Below are 24,914 nucleotides of genomic sequence, written 5' to 3'. Positions count from 1 at the left end.
GCTCACCTGCCCAAATCGACAGAGCTTTTGACACCGAGGTGGAAGCAAAAGCCGGGGACAAGACCGAGCCTGCAGCCTCAAAGGCGAATTTCGCTAGGTTCTCTACACGCTTGTCCGATGGGTCCTTAAAGGAAGCCGCATAAGCCAGCGGCAAGGTAGTCGATTTAGACAGCCTAGACACAGTGGGATCCACCATAGGGGAGAAGACCACCTGGCTACTAGCGCCTGCGGAAAGGGAAGAGAGAGCTTGAAGCTATTTAAACCCAGAAAAGCGCCATTCCGGATGTTTCCAGGCCGCTATCAGTAGCTCATCGAATTCAGCGTGGGGGCTGAAAACCTGGGGGTCTGAGGAGCTCGGGCGGAAGGAGACTTCAGGGGTGGCACAAGAAGATTCCTTTCCTGCAGGTTGAAGGTGTCCTTGACAGCCGACACCAGGCTCTCCACCATATCATGTGGGGAGTCACTTCTGAGTTAGAGGGGGGGGGGGTCCAAATCAGAGTGCCGCAGCTCACCAGGAGACTGGGAGCGCTCCGGAGGAGTGCTGGAGCGGGGGGGAGACGGACCGGGAGCGAACATCAGGCGACAGAGCGGCGACGCCTTGAGGTGGTGGAATGAGAACAGACACTCCGATGGGAAGGTCCTGGGTGGCCCGACTCGGGGAGGACTCAGAGGAAGGTCGCCCTGAGCGAACGCGGGAGGGCGGAAGCCACTTGCCGTCAGCTCCCTGACGGAAGAGCGTGGAGAGGATCGCCCCAGAGCAGACACAACCTCCCTGGAAACCCTGGCCAAATCAGAAATGGACTGGGAGAGGGAAGCGACCCATTCCGGAGCGGAATCAGACCGCCCGCAGTCTGGAGGACCGCCCTGGGCGGAGCTGGGGCAGGACCGGGGCGCAGGGACGCGCAGAGCATACAGGTGGGTTCGGAGGAACCGCCTGGCAATTTAGCCTTACAGCCTGAGCAGGCATAGTAAGTGACCAGCACAGTAGCAGCTTGCTGGGAGGGGGGGGGGGGGGGTGTACTGGGGTCGGACATTAGAAAGGACTAGTAAGTCAGACAATCCACAGACAAGGAATAATGTCACCCAGGTGCCTGTGTCTGGAGACAATCCTGGGAAACAGCTGGAGGAACCGCAGTGGGACGGCAGAAAGCAGCTGGAGGAAATTCAGAGGGACGGAGGAACCGACTGCCAGAAGAGGGAAGCACTGGACCACTGTGAGGCTGGAAGAAGGGGAAGGAGAAACTGACCCCCGCAGCGCGCACAAGGCGCGAGACCACCTCATAGGGTGATGCTGGAAGTACGCCGCCCCCCCCCTATTGCTGCATGCGCTCCCAGGCAATAGGAAGGAGCGCGCGCTGAGAGCAGGGAGGCCCAAGGGGGCGGGGCTAGGAGAAGGGCCGGAGAGCTATGCCAGCGTTTGGGGCCGCTCTAGAATGGGCGGAGCCAAATGCAAGCCCGAGCCGCGGGCTCAATTAATGACCTGCCCCGCAGCTCCGGGCCTACAAGGATCAAGGGCGCTGTGCTGAGGAGCCAGGCGGAGTGGCGTGCCGCCCGGGACAAAGAAAAAAACAAGCCCGCAGAAAAGTGGAGCAGCGCGACGTGCGCGCTGACGGAATCCCCGGCCAAACCCGGACCCCTCCAGCCGGGAGCAGGGCCCCAGAGGAGGAAGGGAATATTAACCCTCAATATCTAAAGTTAGCCCCCAGCCGGCCGTGCATGGTCACGGAAGTGGGGAGGGAGAAAGATTAATCCCTCTGTGGCCACCATCTTCCCCCTGTTATAGATAACACCCCCCCCCCCCCTCTGGCTGAATTAGCCCGGCTACTGCCCCCTCTGACCCCCCCAGCCAGGGGATAGAGACCCCCCAGCCCATGAGGAAAAAAGGGGCAGGGGTGGGGGGATACTTACCATGAGGGACCTCCATACTCACCCAGACGTCTTCGACCAGCTAGTGCCACCTGCCTTTAGCTTCCATGGAGAACAGGGCAAATGGGGGCCCCGGACCATAGGTACACCACCTAGCGCTGGTTGCTGGCGAGGAGGGGTTAACGGCCCACCCATGATGCACCGTGCTCCTAGCTTGCATGTGGGGGGGGGTGGGGGGGATAAGCACCATGCTCCTGTCGCCCCACGCTAGATAAAACAAAAAAGGAGAGAAAGTAAACAGTACCCGAGACTAGGAAATAAACTAAAGAAATAAGACCAGGTCTGGAGAGCTCCAAACCGGCGTCACGCCTCCTCTGACACCAAGCTAAAAGTGAGTCAGTCAGAGCCAGGAGGCGGGAAAAGTGAGTCAGTCAGAGCCAGGAGGCGGGAAAAGTGAGTCAGTCAGAGCAGGAGGCGGGAAAAGTGAGTCAGAGCCAGGAGGCGGGAAAAGTGAGTCAGTCAGAGCCAGGAGGCGGGAAAAGTGAGTCAGTCAGAGGCCAGGAGGCGGGAAAAGTGAGTCAGTCAGAGCCAGGAGGCGGGGAAAAGTGAGTCAGTCAGAGCCAGGAGGCGGGAAAAGTGAGTCAGTCAGAGCCAGGAGGCGGGAAAAGTGAGTCAGTCAGAGCCAGGAGGCGGGAAAAGTGAGTCAGTCAGAGCCAGGAGGCGGGAAAAGTGAGTCAGTCAGAGCCAGGAGGCGGGAAAAGTGAGTCAGTCAGAGCCAGGAGGCGGGAAAAGTGAGTCAGTCAGAGCCAGGAGGCGGGAAAAGTGAGTCAGTCAAAGCCAGGAGGCGGGAAAAGTGAGTCAGTCAGAGCCAGGAAGCGGGAAAAGTGAGTCAGTCAGAGCCTGGAGGCGGGAAAAGTGAGTCAGTCAAAGCCAGGAGGCGGGAAAAGTGAGTCAGTCAAAGCCAGGAGGCGGGAAAAGTGAGTCAGAGCCTGGAGGCGGAAAAGTGAGTCAGTCAGAGCCAGGAGGCGGGAAAAGTGAGTCAGAGCCAGGAGGCGGGAAAAGTGAGTCAGTCAGAGCCAGGAGGCGGGTATATCCTGCCGGGAGGAGCAGACTTGTTTTATGTCTAGTGTCAGCCTCCTAGTGGCAAGCAGCATATACCCATGGTCCTGTGTCCCCCAATGAAGCACTCGAGAAAATGTTTAAAAACAAAAAACAGTGTGCGAACCCTAAGGGGAGGAGCCTGCCCTCCACATCACATGATCCTGTGACCCCATCACCCCTTGACCACCGTAATGTGCGAACCCTAAGGGGAGGAGCCTGCCCTCCACATCACATGATCCCGTGACCACCATAGTATGCGAACCCTCAGGGAGGAGCCTGCCCTCCACATCACATGATCCTGTGACCCCCATCAACCCGTGACCACCGTAATGTGCGAACCCTCAGGGGAGGAGCCTGCTCTCCACATCACATGATCCCGTGACCACCATAGTATGCGAACCCTCAGGGGAGGAGCCTGCCCTCTATTACTGGACCCCCCAATGACACAGCTCCCTCCTCACCTACCTGTCGTCTATGGTGATGACTCCACCTTTATTCCCCTTCTTGACCTCTTTGTGACCTTTTAAAACACAAAAGCATCAAAGGTTTGTAAGGTTATAGACAAGTGTCCATCACATTCAGCCTAAACCCTACTGTGCTGATCCAAAGGAGGCAACACCCCCCCCCCCCCCCCAAATCAGGCTGATGCCAATTGCCCCATGTGAAGAAAAATTCCTTCCCAACCCCTATATGGTCCCAGAATAAATCCCGGGATCAACGTTCTGTCACCTATAAAATTTACTATCCATAACTGTCTAAAGTTTTCTATCAATGTAATCCAGAAATGTATCCAGACCCCTGAACATGGGGAAAGAGCTCCATAGTGTCACTGCTCTTACTGTAAGAAAGAATCCTTCATCACTACATCATATGGAGAGAGCTCCATAGTTTCACTCCTCTTATAGTAAGGAATCCTCTATCACATATGAAGAGAGCTTCATAGTGTCACTGCTCTTACTGTAAGGAATCCTCCATCATTACATCAAATGGAAAGAACCCCATAGTCTCACTCCTCTTATAGGTAAGGAATCCTCCATCACTATATCATATGGAGAGAGCTCTATAGTGTCACTGCTCTTACTGTAAAGAATCCTTCATCACTACATCATATGGAGAGTTCCATAGTGTCACTCCTTATAGTAAGGAATCTTCTATCACATCATATGGAGAGAGCTCCATAGTGTCACTGCTCTTAATGTAAAGAATCCTTCATCATTACATCATATGGAGAGTTCCATAGTGTCACGCCTTATAGTAAGGAATCCTCTATCACATCATATGGAGAGAGCTCCATAGTGTCACTGCTCTTACTGTAAAGAATCCTCCATCATTACATCAAATGGAAAGAACCCAATAGTCTCACTCCTCTTATAGGTAAGGAATCCTCCATCACTACATCATATGGAGAGAGCCCCATAGTGTCACTGCTCTTACTGTTAAGAATCCATCATTATATCATGTGGAGAGAGCTTCATAGTATCACTGCTCTTACTGTAAATAATGCTCCATCATTACATCATGTGGAGAGAGCTCAATAGAGTCTCTGCTCTTACAGTAAAGAATCTGTCTGAGGATGGCGAAACCTTTCCTCTACACAGAGGATGCCCCGTTGTCATGGTTACTAGATCCCTATGCAGATCTTTTCCCTCCATATGTCAACGTGATCAGAATTCTCTCCAGCCAGATAACCAGTCCTGGTCCTGTAATCCTCCCACCCAGAGTCAGTCCCATTAGTCCCTACACTGTGCTTTCTGTCACCGACTAGTTATAACACATTTACATATCTCCTCCCCTAGTAATAATGAACACAAGAAGTGAACAGATGGGGCGCTGTTACTAAGAGAAGGCAGCCATGTTTTTCGAATGATGGACGGCCATAGAACTTACCAGAATGACCCAGACCCTTGGCTCTCATTTTCTTCCCTAAAACATCGTTCAGGCTCCTCAGAGTCGTCGTCTTTCGCTCATTCTTCTGGCTGATTGAGGCATCTGCAATGACTAGAGGACCCTGCAGAGAAGACATCACTGAGCAGCTGGTCCCACATCAGACATGTAAGAAGGAGGAGACATCACTGAGCAGCTGGTCCCACATCAGACATGTAAGAAGGAGGAGACATCACTGAGCAGCTGGTCCCACATCAGACATGTAAGAAGGAGGAGACATCACTGAGCAGCTGGTCCCACATCAGACATGTAAGAAGGAGGAGCCATCACTGAGCAGCTGGTCCCACATCAGACATGTAAGAAGGAGGAGACATCACTGAGCAGCTGGTCCCACATCAGACATGTAAGAAGGAGGAGATATCACTGAGCAGCTGGTCCCACATCAGACATGTAAGAAGGAGGAGACATCACTGAGCAGCTGGTCCCACATCAGACATGTAAGAAGGAGGAGCCATCACTGAGCAGCTGGTCCTACATCAGACATGTAAGAAGGAGGAGCCATCACTGAGCAGCTGGTCCCACATCAGACATGTAAGAAGGAGAAGACATCACTGAGCAGCTGGTCCCACATCAGACATGTAAGAAGGAGGAGCCATCACTGAGCAGCTGGTCCCACATCAGACATGTGAGAAGGAGGAGCCATCACTGAGCAGCTGGTCCCACATCAGACATGTGAGAAGGAGGAGCCATCACTGAGCAGCTGGTCCCACATCAGACATGTAAGAAGGAGGAGACATCACTGAGCAGCTGGTCCCACATCAGACATGTAAGAAGGAGGAGCCATCACTGAGCAGCTGGTCCCACATCAGACATGTAAGAAGGAGGAGACATCACTGAGCAGCTGGTCCCACATCAGACATGTAAGAAGGAGGAGCCATCACTGAGCAGCTGGTCCCACATCAGACATGTAAGAAGGAGGAGCCATCACTGAGCAGCTGGTCCCACATCAGACATGTAAGAGAGACATTACTGAGCAGCTGGTCCCACATCAGACATGCAAGAGAGACATTACTGAGCAGCTGGTCCCACATCAGACATGCAAGAGAGACATCACTGAGCAGCTGGTCCCACATCAGACATGTAAGAAGGAGGAGACATCACTGAGCAGCTGGTCCCACATCAGACATGTAAGGGAGACATCACTGAGCAGCTGGTCCCCACCATCAGACATGTAAGAAGGAGGAGACATCACTGAGCAGCTGGTCCCACATCAGACATGTAAGAAGGAGGAGACATCACTGAGCAGCTGGTCCCACATCAGACATGTAAGAAGGAGGAGCCATCACTGAGCAGCTGGTCCCACATCAGACATGTAAGAAGGAGGAGACATCACTGAGCAGCTGGTCCCACATCAGACATGTAAGAAGGAGGAGCCCATCACTGAGCAGCTGGTCCTACATCAGACATGTAAGAAGGAGGAGCCATCACTGAGCAGCTGGTCCCACATCAGACATGTAAGAAGGAGAAGACATCACTGAGCAGCTGGTCCCACATCAGACATGTAAGAAGGAGGAGCCATCACTGAGCAGCTGGTCCCACATCAGACATGTGAGAAGGAGGAGCCCATCACTGAGCAGCTGGTCCCACATCAGACATGTGAGAAGGAGGAGCCATCACTGAGCAGCTGGTCCCACATCAGACATGTAAGAAGGAGGAGACATCACTGAGCAGCTGGTCCCACATCAGACATGTAAGAAGGAGGAGCCATCACTGAGCAGCTGGTCCCACATCAGACATGTAAGAAGGAGGAGACATCACTGAGCAGCTGGTCCCACATCAGACATGTAAGAAGGAGGAGCCATCACTGAGCAGCTGGTCCCACATCAGACATGTAAGAAGGAGGAGCCCATCACTGAGCAGCTGGTCCCACATCAGACATGTAAGAGAGACATTACTGAGCAGTTGGTCCCACATCAGACATGCAAGAGAGACATTACTGAGCAGCTGGTCCCACATCAGACATGCAAGAGAGACATCACTGAGCAGCTGGTCCCACATCAGACATGTAAGAAGGAGGAGACATCACTGAGCAGCTGGTCCCACATCAGACATGTAAGGGAGACATCACTGAGCAGCTGGTCCCACCATCAGACATGTAAGAAGGAGGAGACATCACTGAGCAGCTGGTCCCACATCAGACATGTAAGAAGGAGGAGACATCACTGAGCAGCTGGTCCCACATCAGACATGTAAGAAGGAGGAGACATCACTGAGCAGCTGGTCCCACATCAGACATGTAAGAAGGAGGAGACATCACTGAGCAGCTGGTCCCACATCAGACATGTAAGAGAGACATCACTGAGCAGCTGGTCCCACATCAGACATGCAAGAGAGACATCACTGAGCAGCTGGTCCCACATCAGACATGTAAGAAGGAGGAGATATCACTGAGCAGCTGGTCCCACATCAGACATGTAAGAAGGAGGAGACATCACTGAGCAGCTGGTCCCACATCAGACATGTAAGAAGGAGGAGACATCACTGAGCAGCTGGTCCCACATCAGACATGTAAGGGAGACATCACTGAGCAGCTGGTCCCACCATCAGACATGTAAGAAGGAGGAGACATCACTGAGCAGCTGGTCCCACATCAGACATGTAAGAAGGAGGAGACATCACTGAGCAGCTGGTCCCACATCAGACATGTAAGAAGGAGGAGCCATCACTGAGCAGCTGGTCCCACATCAGACATGTAAGAAGGAGGAGACATCACTGAGCAGCTGGTCCCACATCAGACATGTAAGAAGGAGGAGCCATCACTGAGCAGCTGGTCCCACATCAGACATGTAAGAAGGAGGAGCCATCACTGGAGCAGCTGGTCCCACATCAGACATGTAAGAAGGAGGAGACATCACTGAGCAGCTGGTCCCACATCAGACATGTAAGAAGGAGGAGATATCACTGAGCAGCTGGTCCCACATCAGACATGTAAGAAGGAGGAGCCATCACTGAGCAGCTGGTCCCACATCAGACATGTAAGAAGGAGGAGCCATCACTGAGCAGCTGGTCCCACATCAGACATGTAAGAAGGAGGAGACATCACTGAGCAGCTGGTCCCACATCAGACATGTAAGAAGGAGGAGCCATCACTGAGCAGCTGGTCCTACATCAGACATGTAAGAAGGAGGAGCCATCACTGAGCAGCTGGTCCCACATCAGACATGTGAGAAGGAGGAGCCATCACTGAGCAGCTGGTCCCACATCAGACATGTGAGAAGGAGGAGCCATCACTGAGCAGCTGGTCCCACATCAGACATGTAAGAAGGAGGAGACATCACTGAGCAGCTGGTCCCACATCAGACATGTAAGAAGGAGGAGCCATCACTGAGCAGCTGGTCCCACATCAGACATGTAAGAAGGAGGAGACATCACTGAGCAGCTGGTCCCACATCAGACATGTAAGAAGGAGGAGCCATCACTGAGCAGCTGGTCCCACATCAGACATGTAAGAAGGAGGAGCCATCACTGAGCAGCTGGTCCCACATCAGACATGTAAGAGAGACATTACTGAGCAGCTGGTCCCACATCAGACATGCAAGAGAGACATTACTGAGCAGCTGGTCCCACATCAGACATGCAAGAGAGACATCACTGAGCAGCTGGTCCCACATCAGACATGTAAGAAGGAGGAGACATCACTGAGCAGCTGGTCCCACATCAGACATGTAAGGGAGACATCACTGAGCAGCTGGTCCCACCATCAGACATGTAAGAAGGAGGAGACATCACTGAGCAGCTGGTCCCACATCAGACATGTAAGAAGGAGGAGACATCACTGAGCAGCTGGTCCCACATCAGACATGTAAGAAGGAGGAGACATCACTGAGCAGCTGGTCCCACATCAGACATGTAAGAAGGAGGAGACATCACTGAGCAGCTGGTCCCACATCAGACATGTAAGAGAGACATCACTGAGCAGCTGGTCCCACATCAGACATGCAAGAGAGACATCACTGAGCAGCTGGTCCCACATCAGACATGTAAGAAGGTGGAGACATCACTGAGCAGCTGGTCCCACATCAGACATGTAAGAAGGAGGAGACATCACTGAGCAGCTGGTCCCACATCAGACATGTAAGAAGGAGGAGACATCACTGAGCAGCTGGTCCCACATCAGACATGTAAGAAGGAGGAGCCATCACTGAGCAGCTGGTCCCACATCAGACATGTAAGAAGGAGGAGACATCACTGAGCAGCTGGTCCCACATCAGACATGTAAGAAGGAGGAGCCATCACTGAGCAGCTGGTCCCACATCAGACATGTAAGAAGGAGGAGCCATCACTGAGCAGCTGGTCCCACATCAGACATGTAAGAAGGAGGAGACATCACTGAGCAGCTGGTCCCACATCAGACATGTAAGAAGGAGGAGACATCACTGAGCAGCTGGTCCCACATCAGACATGTAAGAAGGAAGAGACATCACTGAGCAGCTGGTCCCACATCAGACATGTAAGAAGGAGGAGACATCACTGAGCAGCTGGTCCCACATCAGACATGTAAGAAGGAGGAGACATCACTGAGCAGCTGGTCCCACATCAGACATGTAAGAAGGAGGAGACATCACTGAGCAGCTGGTCCCACATCAGACATGTAAGAAGGAGGAGACACCACTGAGCAGCTGGTCCCACATCAGACATGTAAGAAGGAGGAGACACCACTGAGCAGCTGGTCCCACATCAGACATGTAAGAAGGAGGAGACACCACTGAGCAGCTGGTCCCACATCAGACATGTAAGAAGGAGGAGACATCACTGAGCAGCTGGTCCCACATCAGACATGTAAGAAGGAGGAGCCATCACTGAGCAGCTGGTCCCACATCAGACATGTAAGAAGGAGGAGACATCACTGAGCAGCTGGTCCCACATCAGACATGTAAGAAGGAGGAGATATCACTGAGCAGCTGGTCCCACATCAGACATGTAAGAAGGAGGAGCCATCACTGAGCAGCTGGTCCTACATCAGACATGTAAGAAGGAGGAGCCATCACTGAGCAGCTGGTCCCACATCAGACATGTAAGAAGGAAGAGACATCACTGAGCAGCTGGTCCCACATCAGACATGTAAGAAGGAGGAGCCATCACTGAGCAGCTGGTCCCACATCAGACATGTGAGAAGGAGGAGCCATCACTGAGCAGCTGGTCCCACATCAGACATGTGAGAAGGAGGAGCCATCACTGAGCAGCTGGTCCCACATCAGACATGTAAGAAGGAGGAGACATCACTGAGCAGCTGGTCCCACATCAGACATGTAAGAAGGAGGAGCCATCACTGAGCAGCTGGTCCCACATCAGACATGTAAGAAGGAGGAGACATCACTGAGCAGCTGGTCCCACATCAGACATGTAAGAAGGAGGAGCCATCACTGAGCAGCTGGTCCCACATCAGACATGTAAGAGAGACATTACTGAGCAGCTGGTCCCACATCAGACATGCAAGAGAGACATCACTGAGCAGCTGGTCCCACATCAGACATGTAAGAAGGAGGAGACATCACTGAGCAGCTGGTCCCACATCAGACATGTAAGGGAGACATCACTGAGCAGCTGGTCCCACCATCAGACATGTAAGAAGGAGGAGACATCACTGAGCAGCTGGTCCCACATCAGACATGTAAGGGAGACATCACTGAGCAGCTGGTCCCACATCAGACATGTAAGAAGGAGGAGACATCACTGAGCAGCTGGTCCCACATCAGACATGTAAGAAGGAGGAGACATCACTGAGCAGCTGGTCCCACATCAGACATGTAAGGGAGACATCACTGAGCAGCTGGTCCCACCATCAGACATGTAAGAAGGAGGAGACATCACTGAGCAGCTGGTCCCACATCAGACATGTAAGGGAGACATCACTGAGCAGCTGGTCCCACATCAGACATGTAAGAAGGAGGAGACATCACTGAGCAGCTGGTCCCACATCAGACATGTAAGAAGGAGGAGACATCACTGAGCAGCTGGTCCCACATCAGACATGTAAGAAGGAGGAGACATCACTGAGCAGCTGGTCCTACATCAGACATGTAAGAAGGAGGAGACATCACTGAGCAGCTGGTCCCACCATCAGACATGTAAGAAGGAGGAGACATCACTGAGCAGCTGGTCCCACCATCAGACATGTAAGAAGGAGGAGACATCACTGAGCAGCTGGTCCCACCATCAGACATGTAAGAAGGAGGAGACATCACTGAGCAGCTGGTCCCACATCAGACATGTAAGAAGGAGGAGACATCACTGAGCAGCTGGTCCCACATCAGACATGTAAGAAGGAGGAGACATCACTGAGCAGCTGGTCCCACATCAGACATGTAAGAAGGAAGAGACATCACTGAGCAGCTGGTCCCACATCAGACATGTAAGAAGGAGGAGACATCACTGAGCAGCTGGTCCTACATCAGACATGTAAGAAGGAGGAGACATCACTGAGCAGCTGGTCCCACATCAGACATGTAAGAAGGAGGAGACATCACTGAGCAGCTGGTCCCACATCAGACATGTAAGAAGGAAGAGACATCACTGAGCAGCTGGTCCCACATCAGACATGTAAGAGAGACATCACTGAGCAGCTGGTCCCACATCAGACATGTAAGAAGGAGGAGACATCACTGAGCAGCTGGTCCCACATCAGACATGTAAGAAGGAGGAGACATCACTGAGCAGCTGGTCCCACATCAGACATGTAAGAAGGAAGAGACATCACTGAGCAGCTGGTCCCACATCAGACATGTAAGAAGGAGGAGACATCACTGAGCAGCTGGTCCCACATCAGACATGTAAGAGAGACATCACTGAGCAGCTGGTCCCACATCAGACATGTAAGAAGGAGGAGACATCACTGAGCAGCTGGTCCCACATCAGACATGTAAGAAGGAGGAGACATCACTGAGCAGCTGGTCCCACATCAGACATGTAAGAAGGAAGAGACATCACTGAGCAGCTGGTCCCACATCAGACATGTAAGAAGGAGGAGACATCACTGAGCAGCTGGTCCCACATCAGACATGTAAGAAGGAGGAGATATCACTGAGCAGCTGGTCCCACATCAGACATGTAAGAAGGAGGAGACACCACTGAGCAGCTGGTCCCACATCAGACATGTAAGAAGGAGGAGACATCACTGAGCAGCTGGTCCCACATCAGACATGCAAGAGAGACATCACTGAGCAGCTGGTCCCACATCAGACATGCAAGAGAGACATCACTGAGCAGCTGGTCCCACATCAGACATGTAAGAAGGAGGAGACATCACTGAGCAGCTGGTCCCACATCAGACATGTAAGAGAGACATCACTGAGCAGCTGGTCCCACATCAGACATGTAAGAAGGAGGAGACATCACTGAGCAGCTGGTCCCACATCAGACATGTAAGAGAGACATCACTGAGCAGCTGGTCCCACATCAGACATGTAAGAAGGAGGAGACATCACTGAGCAGCTGGTCCCACATCAGACATGTAAGAAGGAGGAGACATCACTGAGCAGCTGGTCCCACATCAGACATGTAAGAAGGAGGAGACATCACTGAGCAGCTGGTCCCACATCAGACATGTAAGAAGGAGGAGACATCACTGAGCAGCTGGTCCCACATCAGACATGTAAGAGAGACATCACTGAGCAGCTGGTCCCACATCAGACATGTAAGGGAGACATCACTGAGCAGCTGGCCCCACATCAGACATGCATGAAGTGCTGAGAGATCGCAGGGGTCCCAGAGGTCAGACCTCACACTTCATTCACTTCTCGTTTGTATGTAATACCCCTTTAAATGTGAGAGCAACATAAGAATAAAAAAAAAATCCCCATAAAGAACTGTAGATACTGCCCCAAATGCTAACAGTGCTCGGGGTATGACAGCTCTTCAGTCTGCCCTCCCCCGTAATACCTGTGTGCGGTGGCTCCTCTGACGTGTGACCTCCACCCCCTGGGATACTGATACCTGTGTGCTGTGGCTCCTCTGGGGTATGACCTCCAGACCCTGGGGTAATGATACCTGTGTGCTGTGTCTCCTCTGAGGTGTGACCTCCAGACCCTGGGATACTGATACCTGTGTGCTGTGGCTCCTCTGGGGTATGACCTCCAGCCCCTGGGGTAATGATACCTGTGTGCTGTGGCTCCTCTGGGGTATGACCTCCAGCCCCTGGGGTAATGATACCTGTGTGCTGTGTCTCCTCTGGGGTGTGACCCCCGCCCCCTGGGGTAATGATACCTGTGTGCTGTGGCTCCTCTGGGGTGTGACCCCCGCCCCCTGGGGTAATGATACCTGTGTGCCCTGGCTCCACTGACGTGTGACCCCCGCCCCCTGGGGTAATGATACCTGTGTGCCCTGGCGTCTCTGGGGTTGTGACCTCCGCCCCCTGGGGTAATGATACCTGTGTGCCCTGGCGTCTCTGGGGTTGTGACCTCCGCCCCCTGGGGTAATGATACCTGTGTGCTGTGGCTCCTCTGGGGTGTGACCCCCGCCCCCTGGGGTAATGATACCTGTGTGCCCTGGCGTCTCTGGGGTTGTGACCTCCGCCCCCTGGGGTAATGATACCTGTGTGCTGTGGCTCCTGTGGGGTGTGATCTCCAGCCCCTGGGGTAATGATACCTGTGTGCTGTGGCTCCTGTGGGGTGTGACCTCCAGCCCCTGGGGTAATGATACCTGTGTGCTGTGGCTCCTCTGGGGTGTGACCCCCGCCCCCTGGGGTAATACCACCTGTGTGCCCTGGCGTCTCTGGGGTTGTGACCTCCGCCCCCTGGGGTAATGATACCTGTGTGCCCTGGCTCCTCTGGGGTTGTGACCTCCGCCCCCTGGGGTAATGATACCTGTGTTCTGTGGCTCCTCTGACGTGTGATCTCCAGCCCCTGGGGTAATGATACCTGTGTGCTGTGGCTCCTCTGGGGTGTGACCCCCGCCCCCTGGGATACTGATACCTGTGTGCTGTGGCTCCTCTGATGTGTGACCTCCACCCCCTGGGGTAATGATACCTGTGTGCTGTGGCTCCTGTGGGGTGTGACCTCCAGACCCTGGGGTAATGATACCTGTGTGCTGTGGCTCCTGTGGGGTGTGACCTCCAGACCCTGGGGTAATGATACCTGTGTGCTGTGGCTCCTCTGACGTGTGACCTCCACCCCCTGGGATACTGATACCTGTGTGCTGTGGCTCCTGTGGGGTGTGACCTCCAGACCCTGGGGTAATGATACCTGTGTGCTGTGGCTCCTCTGGGGTGTGACCTCTGCCCCCTGGGGTAATGATACCTGTGTGCTGTGGCTCCTCTGACGTGTGACCTCCACCCCCTGGGGTAATGATACCTGTGTGCTGTGGCTCCTGTGGGGTGTGACCTCCAGACCCTGGGGTAATGATACCTGTGTGCTGTGGCTCCTCTGGGGTGTGACCTCTGCCCCCTGGGGTAATGATACCTGTGTGCTGTGGCTCCTCTGACGTGTGACCTCCACCCCCTGGGGTAATGATACCTGTGTGCTGTGGCTCCTGTGGGGTGTGACCTCCAAACCCTGGGGTAATGATACCTGTGTGCTGTGGCTCCTGTGAGGTGTGACCTCCAGACCCTGGGGTAATGATACCTGTGTGCTGTGGCTCCTGTGGGGTGTGACCTCCAGACCCTGGGGTAATGATACCTGTGTGCTGTGGCTCCTCTGACGTGTGATCTCCAGCCTCTGGGGTAATGATACCTGTGTGCCCTGGCTCCTCTGGGGTGTGACCTCCAGACCCTGGGGTAATGATACCTGTGTGCTGTGGCTCCTGTGGGGTGTGACCTCCAGACCCTGGGGTAATGATACCTGTGTGCCCTGGCTCCTCTGGGGTGTGACCTCCAGACCCTGGGGTAATGATACCTGTGTGCTGTGGCTCCTGTGGGGTGTGACCTCCAGACCCTGGGGTAATGATACCTGTGTGCTGTTGCTCCTGTGAGGTGTGACCTCCAGACCCTGGGGTAATGATACCTGTGTGCTGTGGCTCCTGTGGGGTGTGACCTCCAGACCCTGGGGTAATGATACCTGTGTGCCCTGGCTCCTCTGGGGTTGTGACCTCCGCCCCCTGGGGTAATGATACCTGTGTGCTGTGGCTCCTCTGACGTGTGATCTCCAGCCTCTGGGGTAATGATACCTGTGTGCCCTGGCGTCTCTGGGGTTGTGACCTCCGTCCTCTGGGGTAATGATACCTGTGTGCCCTGGCGTCTCTGGGGTTGTGACCTCCGTCCTCTGGGGTAATGATACCTGTGTGCCCTGGCGTCTCTGGGGTTGTGACCTCCGCCCCCTGGGGTAATTATACCTGTGTGCGGTGGCTCCTCTGACGTGTGATCTCCAGCCCCTGGGGTAATGATACCTGTGTGCCCTGGCTCCTCTGGGGTGTGACCCCCGCCCCCTGGGGTAATGATACCTGTGTGCCCTGGCGTCTCTGGGGTTGTGACCTCCGTCCTCTGGGGTAATGATACCTGTGTGCCCTGGCTCCTCTGGGGTGTGACCCCCGCCCCCTGGGGTAATTATACCTGTGTGCCCTGGCTCCTCTGGGGGTGTGACCTCTGCCCCCTGGGGTAATTATACCTGTGTGTGGTGGCTCCTCTGGGGTGTGACCTCTGCCCCCTGGGGTAATGATACCTGTGTGCTGTGGCTCCTCTGACGTGTGACCTCCACCCCCTGGGGTAATGATACCTGTGTGCTGTGGCTCCTGTGGGGTGTGACCTCCAGACCCTGGGGTAATGATACCTGTGTGCTGTGGCTCCTGTGAGGTGTGACCTCCAGACCCTGGGGTAATGATACCTGTGTGCTGTGGCTCCTGTGGGGTGTGACCTCCAGACCCTGGGGTAATGATACCTGTGTGCCCTGGCTCCTCTGGGGTTGTGACCTCCGCCCCCTGGGGTAATGATACCTGTGTGCTGTGGCTCCTCTGACGTGTGATCTCCAGCCTCTGGGGTAATGATACCTGTGTGCTGTGGCTCCTCTGACGTGTGACCTCCACCCCCTGGGGTAATGATACCTGTGTGCTGTGGCTCCTGTGGGGTGTGACCTCCAGACCCTGGGGTAATGATACCTGTGTGCTGTGGCTCCTCTGGGGTGTGACCTCTGCCCCCTGGGGTAATGATACCTGTGTGCTGTGGCTCCTCTGACGTGTGACCTCCACCCCCTGGGGTAATGATACCTGTGTGCTGTGGCTCCTGTGGGGTGTGACCTCCAGACCCTGGGGTAATGATACCTGTGTGCTGTGGCTCCTGTGGGGTGTGACCTCCAGACCCTGGGGTAATGATACCTGTGTGCCCTGGCTCCTCTGGGGTTGTGACCTCCGCCCCCTGGGGTAATGATACCTGTGTGCTGTGGCTCCTCTGACGTGTGATCTCCAGCCTCTGGGGTAATGATACCTGTGTGCCCTGGCGTCTCTGGGGTTGTGACCTCCGTCCTCTGGGGTAATGATACCTGTGTGCCCTGGCGTCTCTGGGGTTGTGACCTCCGCCCCCTGGGGTAATTATACCTGTGTGCGGTGGCTCCTCTGAAGTGTGATCTCCAGCCCCTGGGGTAATGATACCTGTGTGCCCTGGCTCCTCTGGGGTGTGACCCCCGCCCCCTGGGGTAATGATACCTGTGTGCCCTGGCGTCTCTGGGGTTGTGACCTCCGTCCTCTGGGGTAATGATACCTGTGTGCCTTGGCTCCTCTGGGGTGTGACCCCCGCCCCCTGGGGTAATTATACCTGTGTGCCCTGGCTCCTCTGGGGGTGTGACCTCTGCCCCCTGGGGTAATTATACCTGTGTGCGGTGGCTCCTCTGACGTGTGACCCTCCTCTCCGGAGCCTCGGCCTTCACCATGCTCTGCTGGATAGCCTTGGCCTTCTCCACAAGTTGTCTGGCTTTGCTGAGTTTTTTGGTGCTTTGGGAAACCTGTGAATAGAAAACATAAGGCAGGAATGAGACGAGCAGAGCATAACTCTGCCTGAGCAATGGGGGAGGGGTCCAGAGTGAGGATAACTCTGCCTGAGCAATGGGGGAGGGTCCAGAGTGAGGATAACTCTGCCTGAGCAGTAGGGGTTCCCCGGTGTGAGGATAACTCTGCCTGAGCAGTAGGGGGTCCCCGGAGTGACGATAACTCTGCCTGAGCAGTAGGGGGTCCCCGGAGTGACGATAACTCTGCCTGAGCAGTAGGGGGTCCCCGGAGTGACGATAACTCTGCCTGAGCAGTAGGGGGTCCCCGGAGTGACGATAACTCTGCCTGAGCAGTAGGGGGTCCCCGGAGTGACGATAACTCTGCCTGAGCAGTAGGGGGTCCCCGGAGTGACGATAACTCTGCCTGAGCAGTAGGGGGTCCCCGGAGTGACGATAACTCTGCCTGAGCAGTAGGGGGTCCCCGGAGTGACGATAACTCGGCCTGAGCAGTAGGGGGTCCCCGGAGTGACGATAACTCGGCCTGAGCAGTAGGGGGTCCCCGGAGTGACGATAACTCGGCCTGAGCAGTAGGGGGTCCCCGGAGTGACGATAACTCGGCCTGAGCAGTAGGGGGTCCCCGGAGTGACGATAACTCGGCCTGAGCAGTAGGGGGTCCCCGGAGTGACGATAACTCGGCCTGAGCAGTAGGGGGTCCCCGGAGTGACGATAACTCGGCCTGAGCAGTAGGGGGTCCCCGGAGTGACGATAACTCGGCCTGGGCAGTAGGGGGTCCCCGGAGTGACGATAACTCGGAATGGGCAGTAGGGGGTCCCCGGAGTGACGATAACTCGGCCTGGGCAGTAGGGGGTCCCCGGAGTGACGATAACTCGGCCTGAGCAGTAGGGGGTCCCCGGAGTGAGGATAACTGAGCAGTAGGGGGGTCCTGAGTGAGGATAACCCCGCCATCACATCTGTGCTCACCTTTATACACCCTGGGGTGGACGCTTCATCCTCCTGCCGCCTGCGAGTATTTCTCGTCACTCGTGTGAATCTCATTCTAAAAAAAACAAAACACGACATGTGATCAAATAATGTGTCCAAACGGCTACACAGGTCTATAACATTATCTCCTGCCACAGCTCAGACCGCCACCAACTATCTCCTGCCACAGCTCAGACCGCCACCAACTATCTCCTGCCACAGCTCAGACCGCCACCAACTATCTCCTGCCACAGCTCAGACCGCCACCAACTATCTCCTGCCACAGCTCAGACCGCCACCAACTATCTCCTGCCACAGCTCAGACCGCCACCAACTATCTCCTGCCACAGCTCAGACCGCCACCGACTATCTCCTGCCACAGCTCAGACCGCCACCGACTATCTCCTGCCACAGCTCAGACCGCCACCAACTATCTCCTGCCACAGCTCAGACCGCCACCGACTATCTCCTGCCACAGCTCAGACCGCCACCAACTATCTCCTGCCACAGCTCAGACCGCCACCGACTATCTCCTGCCACAGCTCAGACCGCCACCGACTATCTCCTGCCACAGCTCAGACCGCCACCGACTATCTCCTGCCACAGCTCAGACCGCCACCAACTATCTCCTGCCACAGCTCAGACCGCCACCGACTATCTCCTGCCACAGCTCAGACCGCCACCGACTATCTCCTGCCACAGCTCAGACCGCCACCGACTATCTCCTGCCACAGCTCAGACCGCCACCGACTATCTCCTGCCACAGCTCAAACAGCCACCGACTATCTCCTGCCACAGCTCAGACCGCCACCGACTATCTCCTGCCACAGCTCAGACCGCCACCAACTATCTCCTGCCACAGCTCAGACCGCCACCAACTATCTCCTGCCACAGCTCAGACCGCCACCAACTATCTCCTGCCACAGCTCAGACCGCCACCGACTATCTCCTGCCACAGCTCAGACCGCCACCGACTATCTCCTGCCACAGCTCAGACCGCCACCAACTATCTCCTGCCACAGCTCAGACCGCCACCGACTATCTCCTGCCACAGCTCAGACCGCAACCAACTATCTCCTGCCACAGCTCAGACCGCCACCGACTATCTCCTGCCACAGCTCAGACCGCCACCGACTATCTCCTGCCACAGCTCAGACCGCCACCGACTATCTCCTGCCACAGCTCAGACCGCCACCGACTATCTCCTGCCACAGCTCAGACCGCCACCGTCAAAGGGGAATCAGGTCATGAGGCCCAAGAAAGGACAGGATCATGTTATGCCGGGGACCACTGCACGAGTGGGAGCAGCACAATATGAGACAGAGAGTTATAACCTCCCCCAGGTGGTGTATACATCAAATGGGACAATCCGAGAACCCAGCCCGACCCCATAAACAGAACCCCCGAGAGCCGACCCCATACACAGAAACCCCCAGAGCCGCACCCGACCCCACACACAGAACCCCCCAGAGCCGCACCCGACCCCACACACACAGAACCCCCAAGAGCCGCACCCGACCCCACACACACAGAACCCCCAAGAGCCGCACCCGACCCCACACACACAGAACCCCCAAGAGCCGCACCCGACCCCACACACACAGAACCCCCAAGAGCCGCACCCGACCCCACACACACAGAACCCCCAAGAGCCGCACCCGACCCCACACACACAGAACCCCCAAGAGCCGCACCCGACCCCACACACACAGAACCCCCAAGAGCCGCACCCGACCCCACACACACAGAACCCCCAAGAGCCGCACCCGACCCCACACACACAGAACCCCCAAGAGCCGCACCCGACCCCACACACACAGAACCCCCAAGAGCCGCACCCGACCCCACACACACAGAACCCCCAAGAGCCGCACCCGACCCCACACACACAGAACCCCCAAGAGCCGCACCCGACCCCACACACACAGAACCCCCAAGAGCCGCACCCGACCCCACACACACAGAACCCCCAAGAGCCGCACCCGACCCCACACACACAGAACCCCCAAGAGCCGCACCCGACCCCACACACACAGAACCCCCAAGAGCCGCACCCGACCCCACACACACAGAACCCCCAAGAGCCGCACCCGACCCCACACACACAGAACCCCCAAGAGCCGCACCCGACCCCACACACACAGAACCCCCAAGAGCCGCACCCGACCCCACACACACAGAACCCCCAAGAGCCGCACCCGACCCCACACACACAGAACCCCCAAGAGCCGCACCCGACCCCACACACACAGAACCCCCAAGAGCCGCACCCGACCCCACACACACAGAACCCCCAAGAGCCGCACCCGACCCCACACACACAGAACCCCCAAGAGCCGCACCCGACCCCACACACACAGAACCCCCAAGAGCCGCACCCGACCCCACACACACAGAACCCCCAAGAGCCGCACCCGACCCCACACACACAGAACCCCCAAGAGCCGCACCCGACCCCACACACACAGAACCCCCAAGAGCCGCACCCGACCCCACACACACAGAACCCCCAAGAGCCGCACCCGACCCCACACACACAGAACCCCCAAGAGCCGCACCCGACCCCACACACACAGAACCCCCAAGAGCCGCACCCGACCCCACACACACAACCCCCAAGAGCCGCACCCGACCCCACACACACAACCCATAAGAGCCGCACCCGACCCCACACACACAGAACCCCCAAGAGCCGCACCCGACCCCACACACAGAACCCCGAGAGCCGCACCCGACCCCACACACACAACCCATAAGAGCCGCACCCGACCCCACACACACAGAACCCCCAAGAGCCGCACCCGACCCCACACACAGAACCCCCGAGAGCCGCACCCGACCCCATACACAGAACTGCAGAGCAGGACCAGGTCTTCACAAACATTTCCCAGCGACTGCTGAAAATAAATAAAAGAGACCAACGGGGGGCGCCTTGTGCGTTACCACTATAACAATCGGTAGTAATGTGACAGATGGTGTCACCAGGCAGGAGATGTCCTTCGATAATGTCCGCTTACTGGAAGCGAATAGGAAATTCACTTAACCCACAGGGTGGTTTCCCAAGGAGTAGAGAGCCAGCTGCAAAGCCCAGGTCACAGGAGAAGGAATAATCCAATCCCGATGAGAACCAATACGTGGAGTAGAGAAAACGACCAGCGTCCTCCTTGTACAATTTATTGTTTTATTTACTTAAATAAGTCACCACGGTGTTTTAGAATACTCCTGGCTTGGATCTACTTCTTACTTGAACCAGCAGCGCCTTTGAAAGGGTCGTTTTTTTCTACTCCACGTTTTTATTCTGGCCTTGGGAATGTATGTATACACAGAGTGTGATAGAGAAGGACTAGGCGACTACCTGATTGGGGACTGCACGTCAGACACCTCCGTGAGGACCTCTGCTCTGTAAACATTTTTCCTACAGGGAGTCTTTACTTTTGGGGTGGACATGAGGACAGGACTGTCTGCGACCATCCTTGGTGGGGATCTGCTTGGACTTGACCTCGACCTCCTTAGGCTCCTCCTCAGGACGGGGTTGCCGTGTGGTGGGGTTGGCTGCTTCTCTGCTGGTTTTGAGGATTTTTGGTCCTCCACACTTTGCTTTATCTTCCTCCTCTTTAATTTCGATGCCTTGTCCATCTGCTCGACCTCTTTCTCCGCTGGTTTGGTGGATTTTGGCATGTCTACACTTGGCGGCTGTGTCCTCCTCTTTAGTTTTGATGCCTTGTCCATCTGCTCGACCTCTTTCTCCGCTGGTTTGGTGGATTTTGGCATGTCTACACTTGGCGGCTGTGTCCTCCTCTTTAGTTTTGATGCCTTGTCCATCTGCTCGACCTCTTTCTCCGCTGGTTTGGTGGATTTTGGCATGTCTACACTTGGCGGCTGTGTCCTCCTCTTTAGTTTCGATGCCTTGTCCATCTGCTCAACCTTCTCTTTCTCCGCTGGTTTGGTGGATTTTGGCATGTCTACACTCGGCGGCTGTGTCTTCCTCTTTAGTTTCGATGCCTTGTCTGTCTCTGCAGCAGCTTTGTCTGGTGGCTGCTGCTCGTCGGCCTCCAATTTGTGGTGGTCCTCCGTCCCTTCCTTGAGGTCTTTTTTCTTTGTAGGATTCTTCTTGGTCTTGGCCCTCGGAGCCTCCCCCACTTGCTGGAATGCTTTCATGAATTGCTGTCTTTCGGCCGGAGTAGATTTTGATTTTGAGGCTTCTCCGGCCTCCACATCGATAACGGCCAGCTCCAGGTCTTCCTCTTGTATGACCACGTTGGACTTTATTTTTGAAACCACAGGGCCCATCTTATCACACTCTGTGGCCATGGCCTCAGTCGTCTTGTGTTCCATTTTACTCTTCTTAAAGATGGAAGCGATTTTGGTAGAGTTCTGTGGCTGGAGCGGTGGGGATAGGTGGACCTGGGCCTGGATGGTCATTGTCTTAGGAGAGGGCATCTGCCCGGCCTCCTGGTCATCCTCTGCAGCACTGGTGACATCTGAGGTGTCCCCTGGACTCGTGGACTCTTGTTTAGTTCCTTGGTTTCTCATGAAGTCCTCAAAGGATATGGTTAATGTGCCGAGGTTGTCAGAGGTGTCAACCTGAACCTCCAGGCTGGAGTCCCCCAGCGAGGTCTTGCCTTCAGATGATACACTGGATATTAGTGGGGGACGCAGAGCTGAGGACCCCCTAGATGGGGGCTCCACATTGACCTGCTGCTCCACCTCAGCACTAGTCCTCCGTTTCAGAGTGTGCCCTCTTGGGGGCGTAGTAGTAGTAAAGGTCTCTGACTGAAAAACCACATCGTCATCCTCCTCCTCCCCGCCAAGGTCCGCTGTGTGACTACAGATCTCTGCTAGGAGAGCTGCAGTGTCACTACCCATAATCCCGCTCGGCGCATGGTTCCCACCACCATTGCTGGCAGCAGCGTCAGAGGGCGGCACGGTATCTCCGAGTCTCTTGAGGAGTCTGGTGCGCTTCCCTTGCTTTACCCCCCTGCCGGAGGGTTTGGAGGGGGGGGTTAGTGGGGTGGACGGGGCCTCTTTACTCCTGCTCCGGGGGCTGGTGGGCTTCGGAGTGCACTCCCTGCTGGCGGCTGGGGGGGTTCTGATGAAATAATCAGCTATGTTGCTGCTCTTGGGGGACGCCAGCCCCTTGTCCACGGCTTTAGATAAAGGGGAGAAGTAGTTTGTGATGGTTTTACCCTGTGGATCCTCATCCTTACGTTGTCTCTTACAGGGCTGGAAAAAGAGAAAAACTGTTACAACCGGGGCAAGAGGGTAGATATAGGGAACCAGCCCGGGGGGGGGGGGGGAGGGGGCAGGAGGGTAGATATAGGGAACCAGAACCAGCCCGGGGGGGGAGGGGGCAGGAGGGTAGATATAGGGAACCAGGGAATAATACGGGGGTCTATATTAGCGGAGGGGTATAATACAGGAGTATATATTAGCAGGGGCGTATAGATATATTAGTGGGTGGTATATATATTAGCGGGGGGGGGTGTATGTATATACATACATATATATATATATATATATATATATATATTAGTAGGGGTGGTATAATACGGGGGTATTTATATATTAGCGGAGGGGTATAATATAGGGGTATTTATATATTAGCGGAGGGGTATAATATAGGGGTATTTATATATTAGCGGAGGGATATAATATAGGGGTATTTATATATTAGCGGAGGGGTATAATATAGGGGTATTTATATATTAGCGGAGGGATATAATATAGGGGTATTTATATATTAGCGGAGGGATATAATATAGGGGTATTTATATATTAGCGGAGGGATATAATATAGGGGTATTTATATATTAGCGGAGGGGTATAATATAGGGGTATTTATTTATTAGCGGAGGGATATAATATAGGGGTATTTATATATTAGCGGAGGGATATAATATAGGGGTATTTATTTATTAGCGGAGGGGTATAATATAGGGGTATTTATATATTAGCGGAGGGGTATAATATAGGGGTATTTATATATTAGCGGAGGGATATAATATAGGGGTATTTATTTATTAGCGGAGGGGTATAATATAGGGGTATTTATATATTAGCGGAGGGATATAATATAGGGGTATTTATATATTAGCGGAGGGATATAATATAGGGGTATTTATATATTAGCGGAGGGGTATAATATAGGGGTATTTATATATTAGCGGAGGGGTATAATATAGGGGTATTTATATATTAGCGGAGGGATATAATATAGGGGTATTTATATATTAGCGGAGGGGTATAATATAGGGGTATTTATATATTAGCGGAGGGGTATAATATAGGGGTATTTATATATTAGCGGAGGGATATAATATAGGGGTATTTATATATTAGCGGAGGGGTATAATATAGGGGTATTTATATATTAGCGGAGGGATATAATATAGGGGTATTTATATATTAGCGGAGGGATATAATATAGGGGTATTTATATATTAGCGGAGGGGTATAATATAGGGGTATTTATATATTAGCGGAGGGATATAATATAGGGGTATTTATATATTAGCGGAGGGATATAATATAGGGGTATTTATATATTAGCGGAGGGGTATAATATAGGGGTATTTATATATTAGCGGAGGGATATAATATAGGGGTATTTATATATTAGCGGAGGGGTATAATATAGGGGTATTTATATATTAGCGGAGGGATATAATATAGGGGTATTTATATATTAGCGGAGGGGTATAATATAGGGGTATTTATATATTAGCGGAGGGGTATAATATAGGGGTATTTATATATTAGCGGAGGGATATAATATAGGGGTATTTATATATTAGCGGAGGGATATAATATAGGGGTATTTATATATTAGCGGAGGGGTATAATATAGGGGTATTTATATATTAGCGGAGGGGTATAATATAGGGGTATTTATATATTAGCGGAGGGGTATAATATAGGGGTATTTATATATTAGCGGAGGGATATAATATAGGGGTATTTATATATTAGCGGAGGGGTATAATATAGGGGTATTTATATATTAGCGGAGGGGTATAATATAGGAGTATATATATATATTAGCGGGGGGTATATTATATATTAGTGGGGGGTGGACATATTAGCATATATATACATTAGCGGGGGGGGGGGCATCCATACATTAGCGGGGGGGGGCAGGCATCTATATATTAGCGGGGGGGGGGAAGGCATCTATATATT

General features: G+C 53.9%; 1 protein-coding gene across 1 annotated transcript; it reads right to left on the bottom strand.

The window, feature by feature from the left end:
• Nucleotides 1–6: 6 nt before the first annotated feature.
• LOC130325656 (ATPase family AAA domain-containing protein 5-like) lies at nucleotides 7–22,961 on the bottom strand (the record flags this gene model as incomplete). Its single annotated transcript, XM_056553320.1, is given in 7 exon segments — nucleotides 7–225; nucleotides 624–781; nucleotides 3,433–3,487; nucleotides 4,855–4,975; nucleotides 16,641–16,772; nucleotides 17,736–17,811; nucleotides 21,091–22,961. Coding segments are annotated over 7 exon segments (2,632 nt in total), but the record flags the coding sequence as incomplete, so codon positions are not given.
• Nucleotides 22,962–24,914: the final 1,953 nt, after the last annotated feature.

This window comes from Hyla sarda, unplaced genomic scaffold, assembly GCF_029499605.1.
Source record: "Hyla sarda isolate aHylSar1 unplaced genomic scaffold, aHylSar1.hap1 scaffold_2731, whole genome shotgun sequence".
NCBI classification, from domain to species: Eukaryota; Metazoa; Chordata; class Amphibia; order Anura; family Hylidae; genus Hyla; species Hyla sarda.
This window is presented reverse-complemented; position numbering and strand designations above follow the sequence as displayed.